The sequence below is a fragment of the Mustela nigripes genome, chromosome 3 (assembly GCF_022355385.1).
Source record: "Mustela nigripes isolate SB6536 chromosome 3, MUSNIG.SB6536, whole genome shotgun sequence".
Lineage (NCBI taxonomy): Eukaryota > Metazoa > Chordata > Mammalia > Carnivora > Mustelidae > Mustela > Mustela nigripes.
In genome coordinates, this window is record NC_081559.1 from 132,903,607 (window position 1) to 132,922,326 (window position 18,720).

Consider the following 18,720-nt stretch of genomic DNA (forward strand, 5'->3'; position numbering starts at 1 on the left):
GTTTCTGCTCTCTTTCAGCACCTGAGTGTGCCTTTCAGGCAGGGCCATCCCTTACTGATTTTTTGCTTGGCTGCTGTATCAGTTTCTGATGTTGGCTTAGGGAGGCTCCCTCCCCCTGAGGTTTACCCTCCCATATATATAGCTTTGGATTCATTTCTCCACACCTCCTACCTTGCAGAAAGTGGTCGCTTTTCTATTTGTAGAGTTGCAGCTATTCTTTCCTTAGATCTTGGGATGAGTTCATAGGTATTCAAAATGATTTGATCGCTACTGGTTGAATTCCTGTAGCCAGACAAAATTAAGGTCTGCTGTTTCTCTCCTATCTTGGACTGTCTCCACCAATATTCTCTTAGACTCTTAGACATTCTTGAATTTTATGTAGATTAAGTTGCCTTCATAAAACATTTATCCATACCTGTTGAATCTATTCTCTGCAAAAATATGGGATATTTAATGTATATTTATTTAGCCTAATATAAAACATTTATATTGAGTGTTTTATCTGTCCTTCCGTACTGCCAATAATATATTTATGGTGATGATGATGGTGGTGGTGGTGGTGATGGTGACAGAGATGTTGGGGTCGGGGAGGAAGAAAGTAGTAGTACTTTTTTGAAGGAATACCAGAAATACTAGCCCTAATCATGAAATGTTTGATAGGATTAGACTTAGTAAAGAATGAGTTTTTGGTGGCACACCGTTCTTCCAGGTTTATCTGAGAATGGACTCTTTGTCTCATCACGGAAATCAGTGAGTGAAAATAATTAATTTCAGTCCTTATGTACACAAGGCAAATTGGTGCAGAAGTTGCTTTGTAAGCTACTCTAAGTGGTAGGGAAGTCCACGCTGAGAAAGAGATAGTTGAAACAATACTAGAAAATTATGAGGACATTGTCTTTACTTTCCCTTTTTTAGTCTTCTACAAAATCAGGCACAGAAATTTAGTCTTTGAGGTGGAAAATGATATAGGAACAAAAAACTTCAGAGTTGGAATAATCATAGACAATTACATTTTTTAAAAAATATTTTATTTATTTATTTGACAGACAGAGATCACACGTAGGCAGAGAGGCAGGCAGAGAGAGAGGAGAGTAAGCAGGCTCCCTGCAGAGCAGAGAGCCTGATACGGGACTCGATCCCAGGACTCTGGGATCATGACCTGAGCTGAAGGCAGAGGCTTTAACCCACTGAGCCACCCAGGCGCCCGATAATTACATTTTAAAACTATGTTTTACATTTTCCATCAACAATCTATTTTATAAAATACTGACTTTCTAGAAAATAACTTCTAGATTATTAAACATTTCTGATCATTTTTGCCAAAAGGACTCATAAATTTTTTAAAGTACTATTCTTCAAACTGCAGATTGCAGTCTTTTGGTAGATTTTAAAATCAATAAAGTGGATAACTACCACACTTATTTTTTAAAAGGTTTTTTTTTTTTAAATAAATGATTTATCTAGGCATCATTTTAAATTAAAGAAAAGTTGTAAACATAGTACAGAGTTTCCATATGACCCTCACTTAGTTTTCCCAATTGTTAACATCTTGTGTTACTAGAGTCTGACTGTCACTAATAGTGGAACATTACTACTAAATTCCAGACTTTTTTGGATTTCTCCTGTTTTTCTATTAATGTTCTCTTTCTGTTCCAGAATCTAATCAATATAGGTACCACATTGTATTTATTTGTCATATCTCCTAGTCTCCCCTGTTCTAGGACAGTTTCTGAGTCTTTTCTTTGTTTTCATGACTGTGACAGTCTGGAGGAGTATTGGCCAGGTAGAATCCTATAAGAATATCTCCCAGTTTGTGTTTATCTAAAATTCACTCATGATTAGACTGGTGTTAAAGGTCTTTGGACAGAAGAGCACAGGTAGATGGTCCTTTCATCACATTATATAACAAAGGTATATGGCATCTACATGACATTCCTGGGGATGGGAACCTTCATCATTTGGTTAAAGTAGAATTTGCCAGGTTTCTCTGCGCAGTTACTATTATTAGGACAAGAATCAACAAATTTGGCACACAGCTTAGGATGTAGAATTAAGCTCCATCTCCTGTAGATGGGGTTAGTTATCTATATATATTATTTAGAGCTTTTTTGTAAGAAATATTTGTCCCTTCTTGGGGAGCTTGGGTGGTTGAGTTGGTTGAGCATCAGACTTGATTTTTGCTCCAGTCATGATCTTGGAGTCATGTAATCAAGCCCCACGCTGGGCTCTGAGCTCAGTGGGGAGTCTCCTTCTCTCTCTTTCTCCTTTTGCCCTTCCCCCTGCTCGTGCTCTTGCGCTCTCCCTCTTTTTCTCTCTTGAATAAATAAATCTTAAAAAAAAAAATTGCCTCTTCTCTTCCCTTTATTGATTTATTCAATTTTGTATATATTTATTTTGTACTTTGGGGTATAATCCATTCTCCGTTCTTTCTGAGCACTTCCTCTTTGGTATTATAAGACATACTCCAGAATCCTCTTGTATCTCCCCTGCCCCAGCCCTGAAATCAGCCATTTCTCCAGAAAGCCTTGTTTCCTCATGGAGAATGGTATTTAGAAACCAAGCTCTGGATGTTGGGTATGCTTGCTGGGTGTCTTTGCTTCTGGATCCTATTAGTGGACAGAGCTAGATAATTTAATATATATATGTTTACTAAGTCATAAACATATCTGTCATTATTCCTGGTGTATCATTTTGTATATTTATTAAATTTATAGTGATGTTTAAGACTGTAATCCAGTGGGGCGCCTGGGTGGCTCAGTGGGCTAAGCCGCTGCCTTCGGCTTGGGTCATGATCTCAGGGTCCTGGGATTGAGTCCCGCATTGGGCCCTCTGCTCAGCAGGGAGCCTGCTTCCCTATCTCTCTCTCTCTCTGGCTGCCTCTCCATCTACTTGTGATTTCTCTCTGTCAAATTAATAAAAAAAAAAAAAAGCTTTAAAAAAAAAAAGACTGTAATCCAGTATGTGATAGGAGTTTAATATAGCAGCTTAACCTCCAAGCTTGGTTGGCTAAGTAAACAGAGTGAGAAAATTTCAAAAATACAGAATGGCTAGATAATGAAATGTTAACACATGCTGGTAGTTTTCAATGGACAATTCGATTTTATTTATCAACTATTTCTAAGTAATTGAGAGGTCAATATAGTTTTTTTAATTTACTTTGTGATGTTATGAATGTCTTCACTATTGCAGCTTTGCATATTTAAACATGCATGTTTAACTTATTGACACTTATTTTCTTTGTTTCATTCATAAATTGAACACTGTACTGTCTTTTGACAAACTAATACAAGAGAAGCCAGGCAGCTTTTCAGTTTTCTCATTTTTAAGTGGTAACAATAATTTTTACCCCATGAGATTTTAGTGAAGAATAAATAGATGTACGTATTTGAAAGTACCTTGTAAATTCTACATGCTAACTTAAGTTAGAGAATATATGTTAGATTGCCATCATTTAGCAAGAACTGGTTAAATACATTTACTTTGGTTTAATTTTCAATATGTATCACAATGGGAGACATTTGAGTTGATTCTTTATTCCAGTTTTATAAATTGTTTCATAAAAAGAATCTCTTATTCATTAATTAAGCTCACATTTTTGAGCTCTTACTTTGTGTTAGGCACAAAACAAATATTAGGCAGCTCATATCCAAGGAAGATCTAATAATCTAATTCCTAACTTAGCAGCCTATTTAACTTATAGCCGTAATGGAAACTAGGCAGTTTAAACAGAGTTTAATGGCCTCCTAGAAGCCTTTTTAATATTTGTTTTGCATTATAATGAATCTGTGTTGCATTTCCTGTCACCCTAGGTGGCTTACTATTTGGAGGTCTTTGTCAGCCTTGGCAGGGTACTTTTGTGACCCACGTGACTCCTTACCCTCACCAGGAAAGGAAACTCCAGGAGAGCTGTGGTATTGCCTTTTGGGATCTGAGCTGTTCCCATCTAGGTGCTTAGGGAAGATTAGTGGAATGAAGAAATGAAGGCAGGAGTTGGGCCAAGCCTCTGACAATTATAGCTTAAATCCTCATTTTCAGTAATAGAAGGGCCTATCAAATGCTGCAGGAAGTACTGGTAGGTCTTTCCTTTCAGGGCTAGAGACACTGTCCCCCATCCCTTTCCTCTTCTTGGTCACTCCCCCAGAACCCTAACAGGAAACTCACTAAGCCCCCTGCCCATTACGTTAACTTCCTAGGTACCACAGAAGTAGAGTATTAAATGAACTAATTAGATAATTGAATTCCCTGAAAGGCCTTGTAAAATTAGTGTTGGAGATTGTGGATAGTACCCTTTATATTGGGAAGTGTATTAATACCATATTTCTCTGTATAATTTTTATTTTAGGCTGAGGGGAAGATAATATTTATTGATTACCTAATATATGTCATATACAATGCTGGGTACTTTACAGTGTATAACTTCACTTAATTAGAAGGAATAGACATCATCTGCATCATACAGATGATGAAGTCAAGGTCAAACTGCCAGAAAACAGCAAAGCTTGTCTTTGAATCTTGGTTTTGCTGACTTCAAAGACTATGGTCTTTCTACTATGTGAATATTCTAAGATAAAGCTAACTCATTTATTCTCCTAATAAGGGCCTTTACATCAGAATATCTTGAAAGAGTACACTGACCTTTACTATATTTTTTAGTATAGGAGATTGAAATAACAGATACTAAAGTTTTGTAATATCGTGTGATAGAAGATTCCAAATTTTTTGTAGAGGGAGTTAAATGTAAGCTCTGATTCGCCTCACATTAAAACACATTTACCTAAATTTGTGTTCTGTCTATAGGAAAAGAGAAAGGAATCCCATGGATATATTTGACATGGCTAGGCATCGGCTACAAGCTCCTGTCAGAAGACAGTCGCCTAAGGGCTTAGATGTTACTACTTTTCAGAATATTCATGACTTCAATGAGCTGAAAGATAGAGGTGAGTAGAATGCTGCTCTGAGATACAGCCTGTGTTCTAACCATATTCAAGTGCTTATTTGTATCCTTTTTCTAAAGTAAAGTTTCATTTAGGATACCTATTTTAAAAAATGATGAATAAAATTTCTATATATTTTAGTTCTTCACTTTACCAATCTAGTAGGTGAAACTTGAGTTTGACTAACTCTTTTCTTTTGCAGAACATACAGCTTTTAAAGCCTCTCCGGAGTCGATTAGATCAGGTAGACTAAAGAGAAGAGTAGCACTTGTCATTAATGGAACGGCGACAAGGCAAGCTGAGCTTAAGAAAGAGACTGAGAAGGAACAGTCAGAGTGACTGGAGAATGTGGTATCCCGAAATCTAAGGGAAGAGAATATGTCAAGGAGAAGGGATCATTTAAGAGGAATAGTGCAAAGCGTTGGTTGGATCAGAAGTCACTGGTGACCTTGGTTAGATCTTTTTCAGTGGAATTAGGGTACCAGAAGCCCATTAACATGGGAATGAGGATTGACTAGGAGGCAGAGTGTTGGAGGTAGTAAGCATAAGACAGCTCCTGGAGGAGGTAGGCTTGGCTGGGAAGAGCTGGGAGAACAGGGTAGAATGCTAATGTGAAGGGCTGTGACAGGGTAAGAGGTGTGTGTAGGGTATGGGAAAAAGAAGGAATGAGGAGAGCAGGGTCCCTGAGTAACTCAGGCAGGAGCAAATGGAGAGTATTTGAAGGAAGAGAGTTGAGAAGATTTGATTTTGATGTAGCACTTAGAAGGAGCAGAGAAAGCTTAGTAGAGAAATAGGATTACCAGGAGACACAGGTCCTAGGAGACTGAAAATGTATAGAGGAACCAAAATGTGTGTTATATGTGATTTTCCTTTTGGACCATGTAATAGAGCAGGTTTTGGAGTCAAAGTGGCAAATTGTTGGATATGTGGTCATATGATCTACCAGATGAACCAGAACTGAACTTTTCTTCTTTTTGCTTTTTAAATTAGTATCTATTACAGAAAGTTTTGAAAACACAGAAAACTAGAAAGGAAAATCACCTTGCTCAAACCACCTAAATATAAGCACCTAAATATAAACACCATTCATATTTCTAGTCTTCTTTCTGAGCCTATTTAAAACAAAAACAAACAATAAACAAAAAACAGTAAAACTGTTACTTAATTTTCTCTTTTGTTTTTCATTTAGATTTATAAGTGTCATCAGTTACATTTACTGTTGTCTTTTAATGCTATGATTTATTGATAATTTACTATATGCCAGGCAGTGTATTAAGCCAGTAGGTCTCAGAGTTTGGTCAGGGGACCTGCGCAGTCAGACTGTTTTCATTATAAGCCAAGACATTATTTGTCTTTTTCATGCTTATTCTCACATGGGATATGGTAATGGTGATAACTTTTGATCATAAAGCTTTTTACATATTTAGGATAATTTCTTCAAATTATATTCCAACAGTATAATTAGAGATCAAAGGGAATAATAGTTTCAAGGCTTTTTAGATATATGAACTACATTTTGTTCTCAAGATTTAAAAGTTAAGTTTTATCATTTTCATTCTGCTCACCTCATATTCTTGAACTTGTGGCATAGATGAATTCTTAGATTGTCATTTCCTCCAATAATGACCTCTCTCCTAAAGTTCCAGCCAGTCTGTATTTATCTTGCTTTTTGCATATTTACAAGGGTGAAAATATTAATTGGCTTGATAACATTATGTTTTCATTTTTTTCAGTATATTTTAGGGACTGGCTTCGATTAGTGTCTAATGGCTCCCTGAGTTGTAGCTGTGTGACTGACTGCGTGGCTATACGTGTACATAGTTGCCCAGCTGTGTGCTCTGGAGGGAAATCTTGGGGAGTGGGGAAGTACGGATGGGGAATGCATAATAAGCTACTGCTTGTTCTGGGGTGGTGTGGTGGGGGAGTTCCTTTTAATGTTGCTAAGTTTGTGAAAGGCCATTTACTTACAGAATATTAATTTCGTGTTCTTGAGTTTTATGATAATTTTAATACATTTTGACTTTGGTGATACATTATTATTCCTTGATTTTGAAATTACATTCCTCATATGTTTACTGAAGTTTTATAAAATCTCCTTTGGAAACAAGATTGAACTTACCTATATATTTTTTGTACTAGATTCAGAAACACGGGTTGACCTGAAGTTCATGTACCCAGATCCTCCAAGAGATCACCACACCTTAGAGATCCAGCAGCAAGCCCTGCTAAGAGAGCAGCAGAAGAAACTGAATAGAATGAAGATGCAGGAAGGTGCTGAAGGTAAGAAATCGTCATTCCTATCTCAAAGAGTAGCACTGGGTTGTTTGTTGTTGTTGTTAGCCTTTTTTCTCTCTGTTGTTGATTGCAGTCCCAGGCAGCTTCCCACTGGTAGCTCCATGCTCACATGGCCCTTTTGGCAGATAGCCCCAGAAAAGGACAGGTCCCCGAGAGGGCTCTGATGGGTGTGGCCGAGGCACGTTGTGGGTGAGAGGGGTCCAGGGAGGATGGAGTACCTCAGCTAGGCCACGTGACATCTGCAGCAGGAAGTAGGAACCAAGGGAAGGAGTGCTGGGCAAACACTCCAGTGCCCTGTGGGGCATTTCTTTGCCATGTGTGTCTGACAGGTTTTGGTAGGGCATAAAATCTGTTCAGGGACACTGGGCTGTGAATGTGTGTTTGTATAATCAGCCAATCAACAGGTGCTTCCTGAGTGCCTGTGGTGAGCACAGGTACTGATGCATATCCAGGGGATGTGGTGATGAATGAAATATGCTGTTGCTGTCAAGGAGCTTATACTTTGTTGGAGGAGTTAGAGGCTAAATAAGCCTAAGCGTACTGAGCGCTGCAAAGGAGAAATCTAGGGTCCCATGGGAGTATGGAACTGGGGGTAGGGAACTGTGGGTACCCACAGCAGAGTGGGGGTAGCTGCCTCACAGAGCACAGCATCTTGTGGGCCCCGTTGGCCTAGAGTCCTGCAGGCCGTTGAGGGTGGCAATGGAAAATAAGTCCTAAAACACAACAGTCCAGTAATAAGAATAAGACATTCTCATTCTCAGGCCTCAGGATCTGAGGAAACTTTTTTGACCATGAGACATAATCACAGGAATAAGTTGCGCACCATTTTAGGCCCAGGTCAAGGCTTTGATAAAGATTGATATAGGGGAAGTCTTTCATCCATCTGATACAGAACTTTTCACAATGGTCTCATCACCCTCTGACAGCATGGTAACCCACATTCTATGGCATGTCATCAGAAAAGAGAAACTAGTACATTTTTAACCTTTATAAGCATTTTGGTGGAATATTTCCTTAGGAGACCCTGCTGATCTGATGTGGTGCAGTCTTGGCATATTCGGCTGGTTAACTGAAAAGTAGTCCCCAGGTGGATAGATGCAGGTGCATTTGGGCACCGAGGGTATCCATCTTCCACAGCAGCCACCGACCAACTTCCAGTGAACTCTATGATGACTGAGTTCATAAGAATGTGGTTTAAATATGGTAAAATAATCACAAGCATGGTATAAAATATTCTAAGAAGGAGTATAGGCTATCATTCATTCGTACCCTATTTATTCCTAAAGGCAGTCCCTAAAGGACAAAATGCACTATTGGATGCACATAGGAAAACTGGTCAAATCAAAGAGGAGGGGGCTTTGGTTGGGGCACCTGTGTGGTTCAGTAGGTTAAGCCTCTGCCTTTGGCTCAGGTCATGATATCAGGGTCCTGGGATCGAGCCCCACATTGGGCTCCCTGCTCAGCAGGAAGTCTGCTTCCCCCTCTCTCTCTGCCTGCCTCTCTGCCTACTTGTGATTTCTTTCTGTCAAATAAATCAATAAAATCTTTAAAAAGGGGGGGGGGCATTTGGTATACTTCCTCCAGAGACTCTGTGTAACCAGGTGCCTGGAGCTGAAAAATTCCATGCGAGGGACCCGTGTTTAAGTCCACTCAGCAACTTTCTACCCAGATTGTGGAAATATGAGTGAAGCTTGAAGAATCCTGCATTATTTTCTTTTCCTGCAGACTTCACAATGATTTTTACTTTTGTCTATTCAACTAGAATGGATGCTGAACTAGTTATAAATATATTTATATATATAATTATAAATTAATAAGTAATAGCTTAACATTCTAAAATGTGATAGTTGAAAAAATTTACAGTAGAGAGCTAGTCACAAAGGATATTGTCAAAGTTTTTATTTTTAAATGTTTTTTCTCCATTAACTACAGCTGACTTGGATGCCATCCCAAGTGCTAAAGTACGGGACCGCAGAATGGTAAGAAACCAGTTACGATTTTCCAAGCTAGTTTTTGGGGGATAAAAAATTTTTAGGAATAAGGTAAGTGAGTAATCCAATTTTGAATATTGAGTTAAGAAAGAATTTAACTCTTGTCTCATCCCTGTAGTGGGTATTCAGAGATGTATTAGTGGAATATGTAGAGAGAAAGCATATTGTTATACGAAGTATATTGTGGTTACAAGACTTCAGGGCTAGGCTGTTCAGGTTGGTCTGTTTTTAGCCGTGTGACTTCAGGCAAGGTATTTAATCTTAGTTTTAAACATGGTAAATTTTGAGATGCCTGCTAGACAAACAGTTGGAACTGGCAAGTAACAGACAGGTAAGGGAGTTCAGGGGAAAAGACTGAGGTTGGAAATAAATTTAACCTTCATACACACGAGTAACAGTAACAATATGATTGCATTTTCAGATTATAAAGGTAAGGCTCAGCTCAGCTGTTTTAGTAGCCCAGGGTCACCAGTTGGTAGCTGTTGGTGCTTCATTTGAAGTGATAATGATGTTGCTAATAGCTACCAGTTAGAGAGTGACCACCCTATCTGTGCTAGGTACTTGATGTTTATTTCTCTCAAGTATACAAGATATGCATTCTTTCTGTGACGGAAGAGGAAACGGTGGGCCCATGATCACGCAGTGGTAAGCTGCACAGCCCAGGCTTGAAACCAAGGTGGTCTTGAGAGCTCCTCCTTGTCCCCATGCCATCCCTATTCCTGAAATCTCTGCAGGTTGGTAGGTTTCTCTGAATGTGGCAGCCACATTTCTCAGTGAAAAGATACTGAAATTTAACCAAAATTTTAACCAAAATCCCAGATTAAAATAACAAAATAACACCATATTTTGCTGAGTAGTAACTCAGCAGAAACAGCTTATCATGGCTGTTACCAAGAAGCTAATAAATTTTGGGGTCCTCATCACCCTAGAAACTGGATTGTATAGCAAACACAAATGAAAAGTGGGGCAGGTTGTCATGGAGAAGATAGAGCTTACCTGGACTTGGATCACTTTTCAGATACATGAAGGACTCTGATGAGCAAGAGAGGCTGGGTGGTATGCGGTGCTAGGAACATCTGGTTCAGACCATTTAGTAAATATTAGAAGCTGTTCATGCCAAAAAGCAAAAGTAGAATCAGTAGGTGTTAAATGAAAAAGGAAAGTTAAATGCAACCTATGGAAGAATTCAGTGATAATGCTGTGAATTCTGATAATGCTGTGTATTAGTGGAATGTATTTAGAAATTAATGGTTAGCTCTTCAGTGGAGTGTTCTAGCACATCCTAGAAATCTGCTGGGGAAGTGGTGGTATGTGACTTTAGGCTCCTTCCAACATATAAGGAGACAGTATTCTCTGTGTGTAAATCTGTTAATCTCTTATTTGAGAGCTCATTATAAACACAATCTTAGTGGTATTTTCCCCCCTACTCTTATGTTTCCTCTGTATCTGTGCTCTACCTTTGTGACAACTGCTGTCTCATAGGGCTGTCATTGTCTGAGGACACAGCCCTCTCTCCCCCATGAGATTACGATCCACTCCACAGCAGAAACTCTTACTCATCTTTGTTCTGGCATGGAGGAAATAATAGGAAGTACACTGTACAAATAACTGAAAGAATGAATGAATCTTGGCTGTGGTTTAAAGACTTAATTTTTATTTATTTTTTAAGATATTACTTATTACTTATTTGTCAGATCAAGAGAGAGAGAAGAGTTGGTGGAGGTGGCAGGCAGAGGGAGATGCAGACTCCCTGCTGAGCAAGGAGCCCCATGTGGGATGTAGTCACAGGACCCTGGGATCATGACCTGAGCCAAAGGCAGATGCTTAATCAACTAAGCCAACCAGGTGTACCAGTTTAAAGACTTTTAATGTTTAATTGGGTTCATTGCTTCATACTGTTTTCATCGCAGTATTGTGACCCTAAATAAAACCGGTCTTTCTTTATTGGGCACTGGAATGTGGTGTAGGAGGCAAGCAGCCAGTCCTACCTTTCTCCATTCATTTTTTGCTAATTTTTGGAACAGTGTAGAGACTTGTGCCTCTTGGTACAAATTTGTTGTTTTTCCATACAGGACTAATAAAAATCATTAATACATGATGTTTCTTTTAGCCTAGAGAGGACTCCGATGATTTCTTGAAAACTTCATTATTGGAATCTGATAGTGCTTTTATTGGTGAGTATATTTCTTTTACCAATCTAGTTACTTAAATATTAAGCATTTATATTTCTTTTAAGTATACTTCTCCATACTTGACAAAATGAGCACTTCACTCTCTGTTTTGCAAGGTGGTAGAAAGGGAATGTTCTATTTTATTAACTTAATAATTATCAAATATGACTTACTCTGATTTTAAAAACTTTGTAACTAAAATGAACTTTAGTAGTCATAGGAAAGGTTCACACAAAAACCTGTATGAATTTTCGTAACAGCTTTACTATAATAGCCAAAAACTGGAGTCAGCCCAGATATCCTTCAGTAGATGATTGGTTAAAGTATAGTACATCCATTCAGTGGAATACTACTAAGAGATCAGTGCGTCAGGATCAAGGATATTTTATCAGTATTAGTATCCTGGGTGTGAGACTGTTGTTGCTTTCTTTTGCAAAACATTACCACTGGAGGGACCTGGCCAAAGTATGCAAAGGACCTCTTTGATTTCTTAAAACTGCATGTGAATCTTTCAATTTTAAAAGGTCATAAGGATATTCTTAGTTTTAAGGAAAAATAAATCTCACAGTACCTTTACTTATATTCTTAAGTACTGTAATGCACATGTAATTATGTACTCTGATCATAAGCATTTCTGCTGTCTTAGGGCCATCAGGGAATTAAATATCCTACATACTAGTTGTATTTCATGAGATGAAAATTCCAAACTAGCCTATACTTTTTTAGTGAGTGTTTCTTTTCAGGGTGTCCTCCAGGGTGTCATATTGTGGAGAGTGATTACAGATAGAGAAACCAGGAGGAAGGAAATAGGATAGGGAGGTTGTCTATGGAGGCATCAGGGCAATGTGACCTATTCCTGCCAAAAATTAAGACAGTTTGGGGCACTCAAGATTGTGTCTTGGACTATTTCATTATATTAGACCAAAGATATAGCAATCTCTCTTCTTGATATCCCACAAATATCCTATGGTCATGACTGTTACCACTGTTCTAGTGAATGTGGGTAAGGCTTTTTCTCTAGATGAGAAAGTTCTGAGGATCTAAATATGTAGCATGTTGACTACAGTTAACAGTACTGTACTATAAACATGAACGTTGCTGTGAGAGTGGAGTTTTAATGTCCTCACCATAACAAGAACAGCAAAATGGCAATTCTGTGAAGGAGGAAGAGGATGTGTTAACTAGCCTTCTTGTAAAAAAAAACATTTTGCAATATGTAATTGACCCTTGAACAACATGGGTTTGAACTGTGCGGATCCACTTCTCTGTGGATTTTTTCTCTGTAAATACAGTACTGGGGAAAGTGTATTTTCTCAGTAACATTTTCTCTTCTTTTTTTGGAAGAAAAAATATATATATATATATATATATATATATATATATATATATATATATACACACACACACTTTTGGACTCCTCAAGTCAATTTACTGTTGACTTGAAGCCTTACTGATAACACAATTAACACATACTTTATATGTATATATATAAAGTATGTGTTAATTGTGTTATCAGTAAGGCTTCAGGTCAACAGTAAATTTTTTGAGGAGTCCAAAACTATATGTGGCTTTTCAAACATGCAGGGCCCCTGCATTGTTCAAGGGTCAGCTATATATGTAATATCAGATCATCACATTGTACACCTTAGACTTACAGTGTTCTATGTCTGTAGTAAATTAAGCTGGAAAAAACACAAATTGACTATAAAAAAGAAATTCTATCAATAATAAGTTTCTAAAACAGAAAGCACCAGGTCCAGATAGCTTCATTGGTGGATTCTCCCAAATGTTTAGGGAAGAATTCTATCAGTTCTCTACAACCTCTTCCAGAAAACAGAAGTAGAGGGACACATTCTGAGTGTCCGCATTACCCTAATACCAGACAGAGAAGAGTGCAAGAAAACTACATACCAGTACCTCTCATGAACATAGATGCAAAAATTCTCAGGAAAATATTAGCAAAATGAATTTAACAATGTGTGAAATACCACAACCAAGTAGAATTTATATCAGGTAGGCAAACTTGTTTATATTCAGTTAATATAATTAATCAAAATGTAATCATCCTATTAACAGGCAAAAGAAGAAAAATCACATGATCAGTATCAGTAGATGCAGAAAGGCACTGAACAAAATCCAACACCCAGTCATGATAACTCAGCAAATTAGGGCTATAAGGGAGCATCCTCAGCTTGATAGAGAATATCTACAGAAACCGTACAGCCAACATCATATTTAATGATGAGGAAATAGTAACTTTCCTGTAAAGACCAGGAAACGGCAAAGAGGTCTCTTCTCACTGCTCCTCAACATCATTGTGGAAGTCCTAGCTGATGTGCCAAGACAAGAAAAGGAGGAATACAGATTGGGAGGGAGAAATAATACTGTCTTTGTGCATAGATGATATGATTGTAGGAAATCTGATGAATAAAAGAAATCCTGGTACTAATAAGTAGTTACAGCATGGTTGCAGGATACCAGGTCAAAACACAGAAGTCAGTTGCTTTCCTAGATGTACCAGCAATGAACAAGTGGTCTCAGAAATTTAAAACACAGTATCACTCACATTAGCATCCCCTAAAAAAGAAATGTGTAGATACAGATCTCATACTGATTTTATTATGAGAAAAACTATAAAACACTTATGAAATAAAACAGGTGATTTCATGTTAATGGATTGGGAGATGCAATATGGTTTAAGATACCAGTTCTTCCCAACTTGACCTATAAATTCAGTACAATCCCAGTCAAACTGATTCTCAAGTTTATATGGAGAGGCAAAAGATCCAGAATAGCCAGCTCAGTATGTAAAGAGGACAAAGGTGAAGACTGACACTTCAACTTTATAAGTTAATAGTAATCAAGTGGTTTGGTATTGGCAAAAGGATATACAAATAGATCAGTTGAACAGAATAGAGTCTAGAAATAGAGCCAAACAAGTACATTCCATTGTTTTTTGACAAAAGAGCAAAGGCAGTTCAATGGACAAAAGATGGTCTTTTCAATAAATGGTGCTAGAACAACTGGACATCTACATGCAAGAAAAGGAATCTAGACACAGATCTTACGCCCTTCAACAGAAACAACTCAAAGTGGACCATAAACCCAAATGTAAAATGCAAAATTATACAACTCCTAGAAGATAACAGAGGAGAAAACCTAGAAGAACTTAGGGATGATGATGACATTTTAAATACAATACCAGAGGTGTAATCCATTAGAAAGAGATTGGATAAGCCAGACTTCTTTAAAAACTTTTTCTTTAAAAACAGTGTCAAGCGAATGAGAAGAAGAGCCAGAGACTAGGAGAAAATACTTGGCTAAAGACCCATCTGATAAAGGAATGTTACCACAACCAAGTAGAACTCTTAAAACTCAACAATAAGGAACAATTCAATTAAAAGATGGGCAAAAGATCCAAACATATTTCACTAAGGACCTACAGATGGCAAATAAGCATATGAAAATATGTCTTTAGGGAAATGTAAATTCATAACAAGATACCACTGTTAGAATGGCCAAGATCACAGGAACTCTCACTCAGTGCTGATAGGAATGTAAAATGGTACAGCCATCTGGGAGACAGTTTGGAAGTTTCTTAAGAAACCAAAACATACTCTTAACAATCCTGCAGTCACACTACTTGATATGTACACAAAGGAGTTAAAATTTATGTCCATACAAAAATCCACACACAGATATTTACAGCAGTTTTATCAGTAATTTCCAAGAACTAGAAGCAACCAAGATGTCTTTCAGAAGGTGAATGGATAAATATACTGTGATACAACCAGACAGTGAAATATTATTATTCTGTGCTGAAAAGGAATGAGCTACAAAACCATGGAAAGATACAGAAGATCCTTGAATGCATTTGTATGAAAGAAGCCAATCTGAACAGGCTACATACTATAGGATTCCAACTTTATGACCATCAGGAAAAGACAAAACTATGGAGGCAGCAAAGAGATCAGCAGATACAGAGGAAGGAATGGATAGGTGGTGCACAGGAGAGTTTTAGGGCAGTGAAGCTATCCTGTGGGTATTGTCATACTGGATACATGTCCAAACCCATGCAATGTACACCACCAAGAGTAACCTAATGTAAATTACAGATGTTGGGTGATAATGCGTTAGTGCGGGTTCACTGATTTTAACAAACATACCACTCTGTTGATAGCGAGGTAAGCTATGAGTGTGCGGACGGGGTGTTTTCCACCCTGTTTTCGTCTTTTTTTTTTAAAGCAAGTGCATTAATGGTTGGGTATATACAGAAATCACAAAACTTTATTTTTGGAATTTTAAAAAACCACATCTCTTTCAGTAAAATGTAGTTATTGCTGCCTTTAAAAAAGCTGTACGTTTTAAATATCAGAAATTTGAATATCACTTATAGGGCAAATGGTAGTATTGTATCAATATTAAATTTCCTGAATGTGATAAAGGTATAATGTAGGAGACAGTCCTTGTTCTTAGATAGTACATACTTCACTATGTGGAGATGAAGTGTCAACTTACTGGTTCACCATTAACACCATCACCCCCCATATAAAATAAAGTATATGTGGCAAAATAAGAATGGTGATTTTAGGTATTTATTGTATTATAACTTTCCTTTAGGTTTTTCAAAATAGTCTTTTAAAATAAAGAGTTGGAAAAATTCTAAATGTTCTAAATGGATTACCTCCACGATCACTAGAGAGGTTGTGATCAAAAAGACTGATAATACCAAGTGTTGGTGTATGGGTTAACTAGAACCTTCTTATATTGTAAAATGATAGAACCACTTCTGAAAATGGTTTGGTAGTTACTCAAAAGGCTAAACATAGAGTTAAACAGAATATCCAGCAATTTCACTCCTAGGAATATACCCCAAAGAAATGAAAACATATGGCCACAAAGACATGTACACGAATGTTCACAGCAAATTAGTAACTCTCAACTAGAAACAATTCACAGGTCCATCACCTGGTGAATACATAGATAAAATGTGTATTCCACAAAAGTTACTGAGCTGTTTGTGTACATTTGTAGTAGCTGAATTTTATTATATGTAAATAATACCTTAAAGCTAGTAAAAAACAAAGTATTGGTTTAGCATGGAGTAAAAAAATTTGAAATGATGGATGTTTAAGGCTTCTCCTTTGTGTGGTCTTCCTAGGTGCTTATGGCGAGACATATCCTGCCATTGAAGATGACATCCTCCCTCCGCCGTCCCAGGTGCCCTCTGCAAGGGAGCGCAGGAGGAACAAACAGAAAGGACTGGACTTTGTATGTATGAAGTATCTTTTTCTTTTTTCCCTTTTCAGTTTAGGAGAGGTCCGGGTTCTGACCATTTGGTCCACAAGAGACTCGTTTTAAGCCCAAAGACACCCCCAGATTGAAAGTGAGGGGGTAGAAAACCATTTATCATGCTAATAGACATCAAAAGAAAGCTGGGTTAGCAATTCTTATATCAGACAAGTTAGGTTTGTTTGTTTGTTTTAAGAGCGAGAATGAGAGAGAGAGTGTGACAGAATACACTAGCAGGAGGAAGGGACAGAGGGAGAAGCAAGCTCCCCGCTCAGCTGAGAGCCCGATGTGGGACTTGAACCCAGAAGACTGGGATCATGACCTGAGCTGAAGGTAGATGCTTAAACGACTGAGCCATCCGCACACCCTGAAACAAATAAGATTTTAAACCAAAGACTGTAATACAGGATGAGGAAGGACACTATATCATAATTAAAGTGTTTATTCAACAAGATCATCTAATAGTTGTAAATATTTATGCCCCTAACATGGGAGCAGCAAAAAATACAAACCAATTAATAACTAAATCAAAGAAACACATCAATAATAGTAGGGGACTTTAACACCCTGGGAACTGAAATGGACAGATCATCGAAGCAGAAGATAAAAGGGAAACAAGGACTTTGAATGACACACTAGACTGGATGGACTTCACAGATATCTTCAGAGCATTCCATCCTAAAGCAACAGAATATACATTCTTCTCCAGTGCACATGGAACATTCTCCAGAAGAGAGCACATCCTGGGTCTCAAATCAGGTCTCAGCCGGTACCAAAAGACTGGGATCATTCCCTATATATTTTCAGACCACAATGTTTTGAAACTAGAACTCAACCACAAGAGGAAAGTTGGAAAGAAGGCAAATACATGGAGGCTAAAGAGCATCATACTCAAGAATGAATGGGTCAACCAAGAAATTAAAGAAGAATTTTAAAAATTCATGGAAACAAATGATGAAAACACAACTGTTCAGAATCTTTGGGCTGCAGCAAAGGAGGTCCTAAGAGGGAAGGACATAGCAATATGAGCCTTTCTCAAGAAATAAGGAAGGTTTCAAATATACAACCTGACCTTATACCTAAAGGAGCTGGTAAAGGACAACAAATACAGCCTAAACCCAGCAGGAGAAGAGAATAAATAAAGGTTAGAGCAGAAATCAACAAAACAGAAACCAAAGGAACAGTAGAATGGACCAAGGAAACTAGGAGCTGGTTCTTTGAAAGAATTATTAGGATCAATAAGCCCCTAGCCAGACTTATCAAAAAGAAAACAGAAAGGACCCAAATAAGTAAAATCATGAATGAAAGAGGAGAGATCATGACCAATACCAAAGAAATAGTTTTAAGAACATATTATGAGCAACTATATGCTAACAAATGAGGCAATCTGGAAGAAATGGATGCATTCCTAGGGACTTATAAACTACCAAAACAATCACAAAGAAAGAGAAAACCTGAACAGACCCATAACCAGCAAGGAAATTGAAGCAGTAATCAAAAATCTCCCAAGAAACAAGAGCCCAGGGCCAGATGACCTCCCAGGGGAATTCTATCAAATATTTAAATAAGAATTAATACCTGTTCTTCTGAAGCTGTTTCAAAAAAATAGAAATGGAAGGAAAACTTCCAAACCCTTTCTATGAAGCCTGCATTACCTTGATCCCAAAAGCGGACAAAGACCCCACCAAAAAGGAGGATTACAGACCAAGATCCCTGATGAACATGGATGCCAAAATTCTCACCAAGGTACTAGCCAATAGGATCCAAAGGTACAATTGAAAAACCCTCTGCAGTAGGCGCCAAAAGTACAGTAAAAGGATTATTCACCACGACCAAGTCTATATATATTAATTAATTATATATATAACATATATTTCAGCCATCAAAAAATGAAATCTTGCCATTTGCAGCGATGTGGATGGAACTAGAGGGTATTATGCTAAGTGAAATAGGTCAGAGAAAGACAATTACTCACTCATATGTGGAATTTAAGAAACAAAAGACAGGATCATAGGGGAAAAAAGGGGGTTAAAAAAA

At 37.7% G+C, this 18,720-nt stretch overlaps 1 protein-coding gene across 9 annotated transcripts in view; it reads left to right on the forward strand.

Moving 5' to 3' along the window:
* Positions 1-18,720, forward strand: part of CSPP1 (centrosome and spindle pole associated protein 1) — a 168,164-nt gene that overhangs the window by 144,216 nt on the left and 5,228 nt on the right. For all 9 annotated transcript variants that reach the window (XM_059394672.1, XM_059394676.1, XM_059394673.1 and 6 more), the window contains 5 exons: positions 4,798-4,937; positions 7,074-7,214; positions 9,162-9,208; positions 11,331-11,394; positions 16,553-16,662. In XM_059394672.1, coding sequence (XP_059250655.1) covers positions 4,798-4,937; positions 7,074-7,214; positions 9,162-9,208; positions 11,331-11,394; positions 16,553-16,662 — 502 coding nt within the window. The remainder of the gene's footprint in view (positions 1-4,797; positions 4,938-7,073; positions 7,215-9,161; positions 9,209-11,330; positions 11,395-16,552; positions 16,663-18,720) is intronic.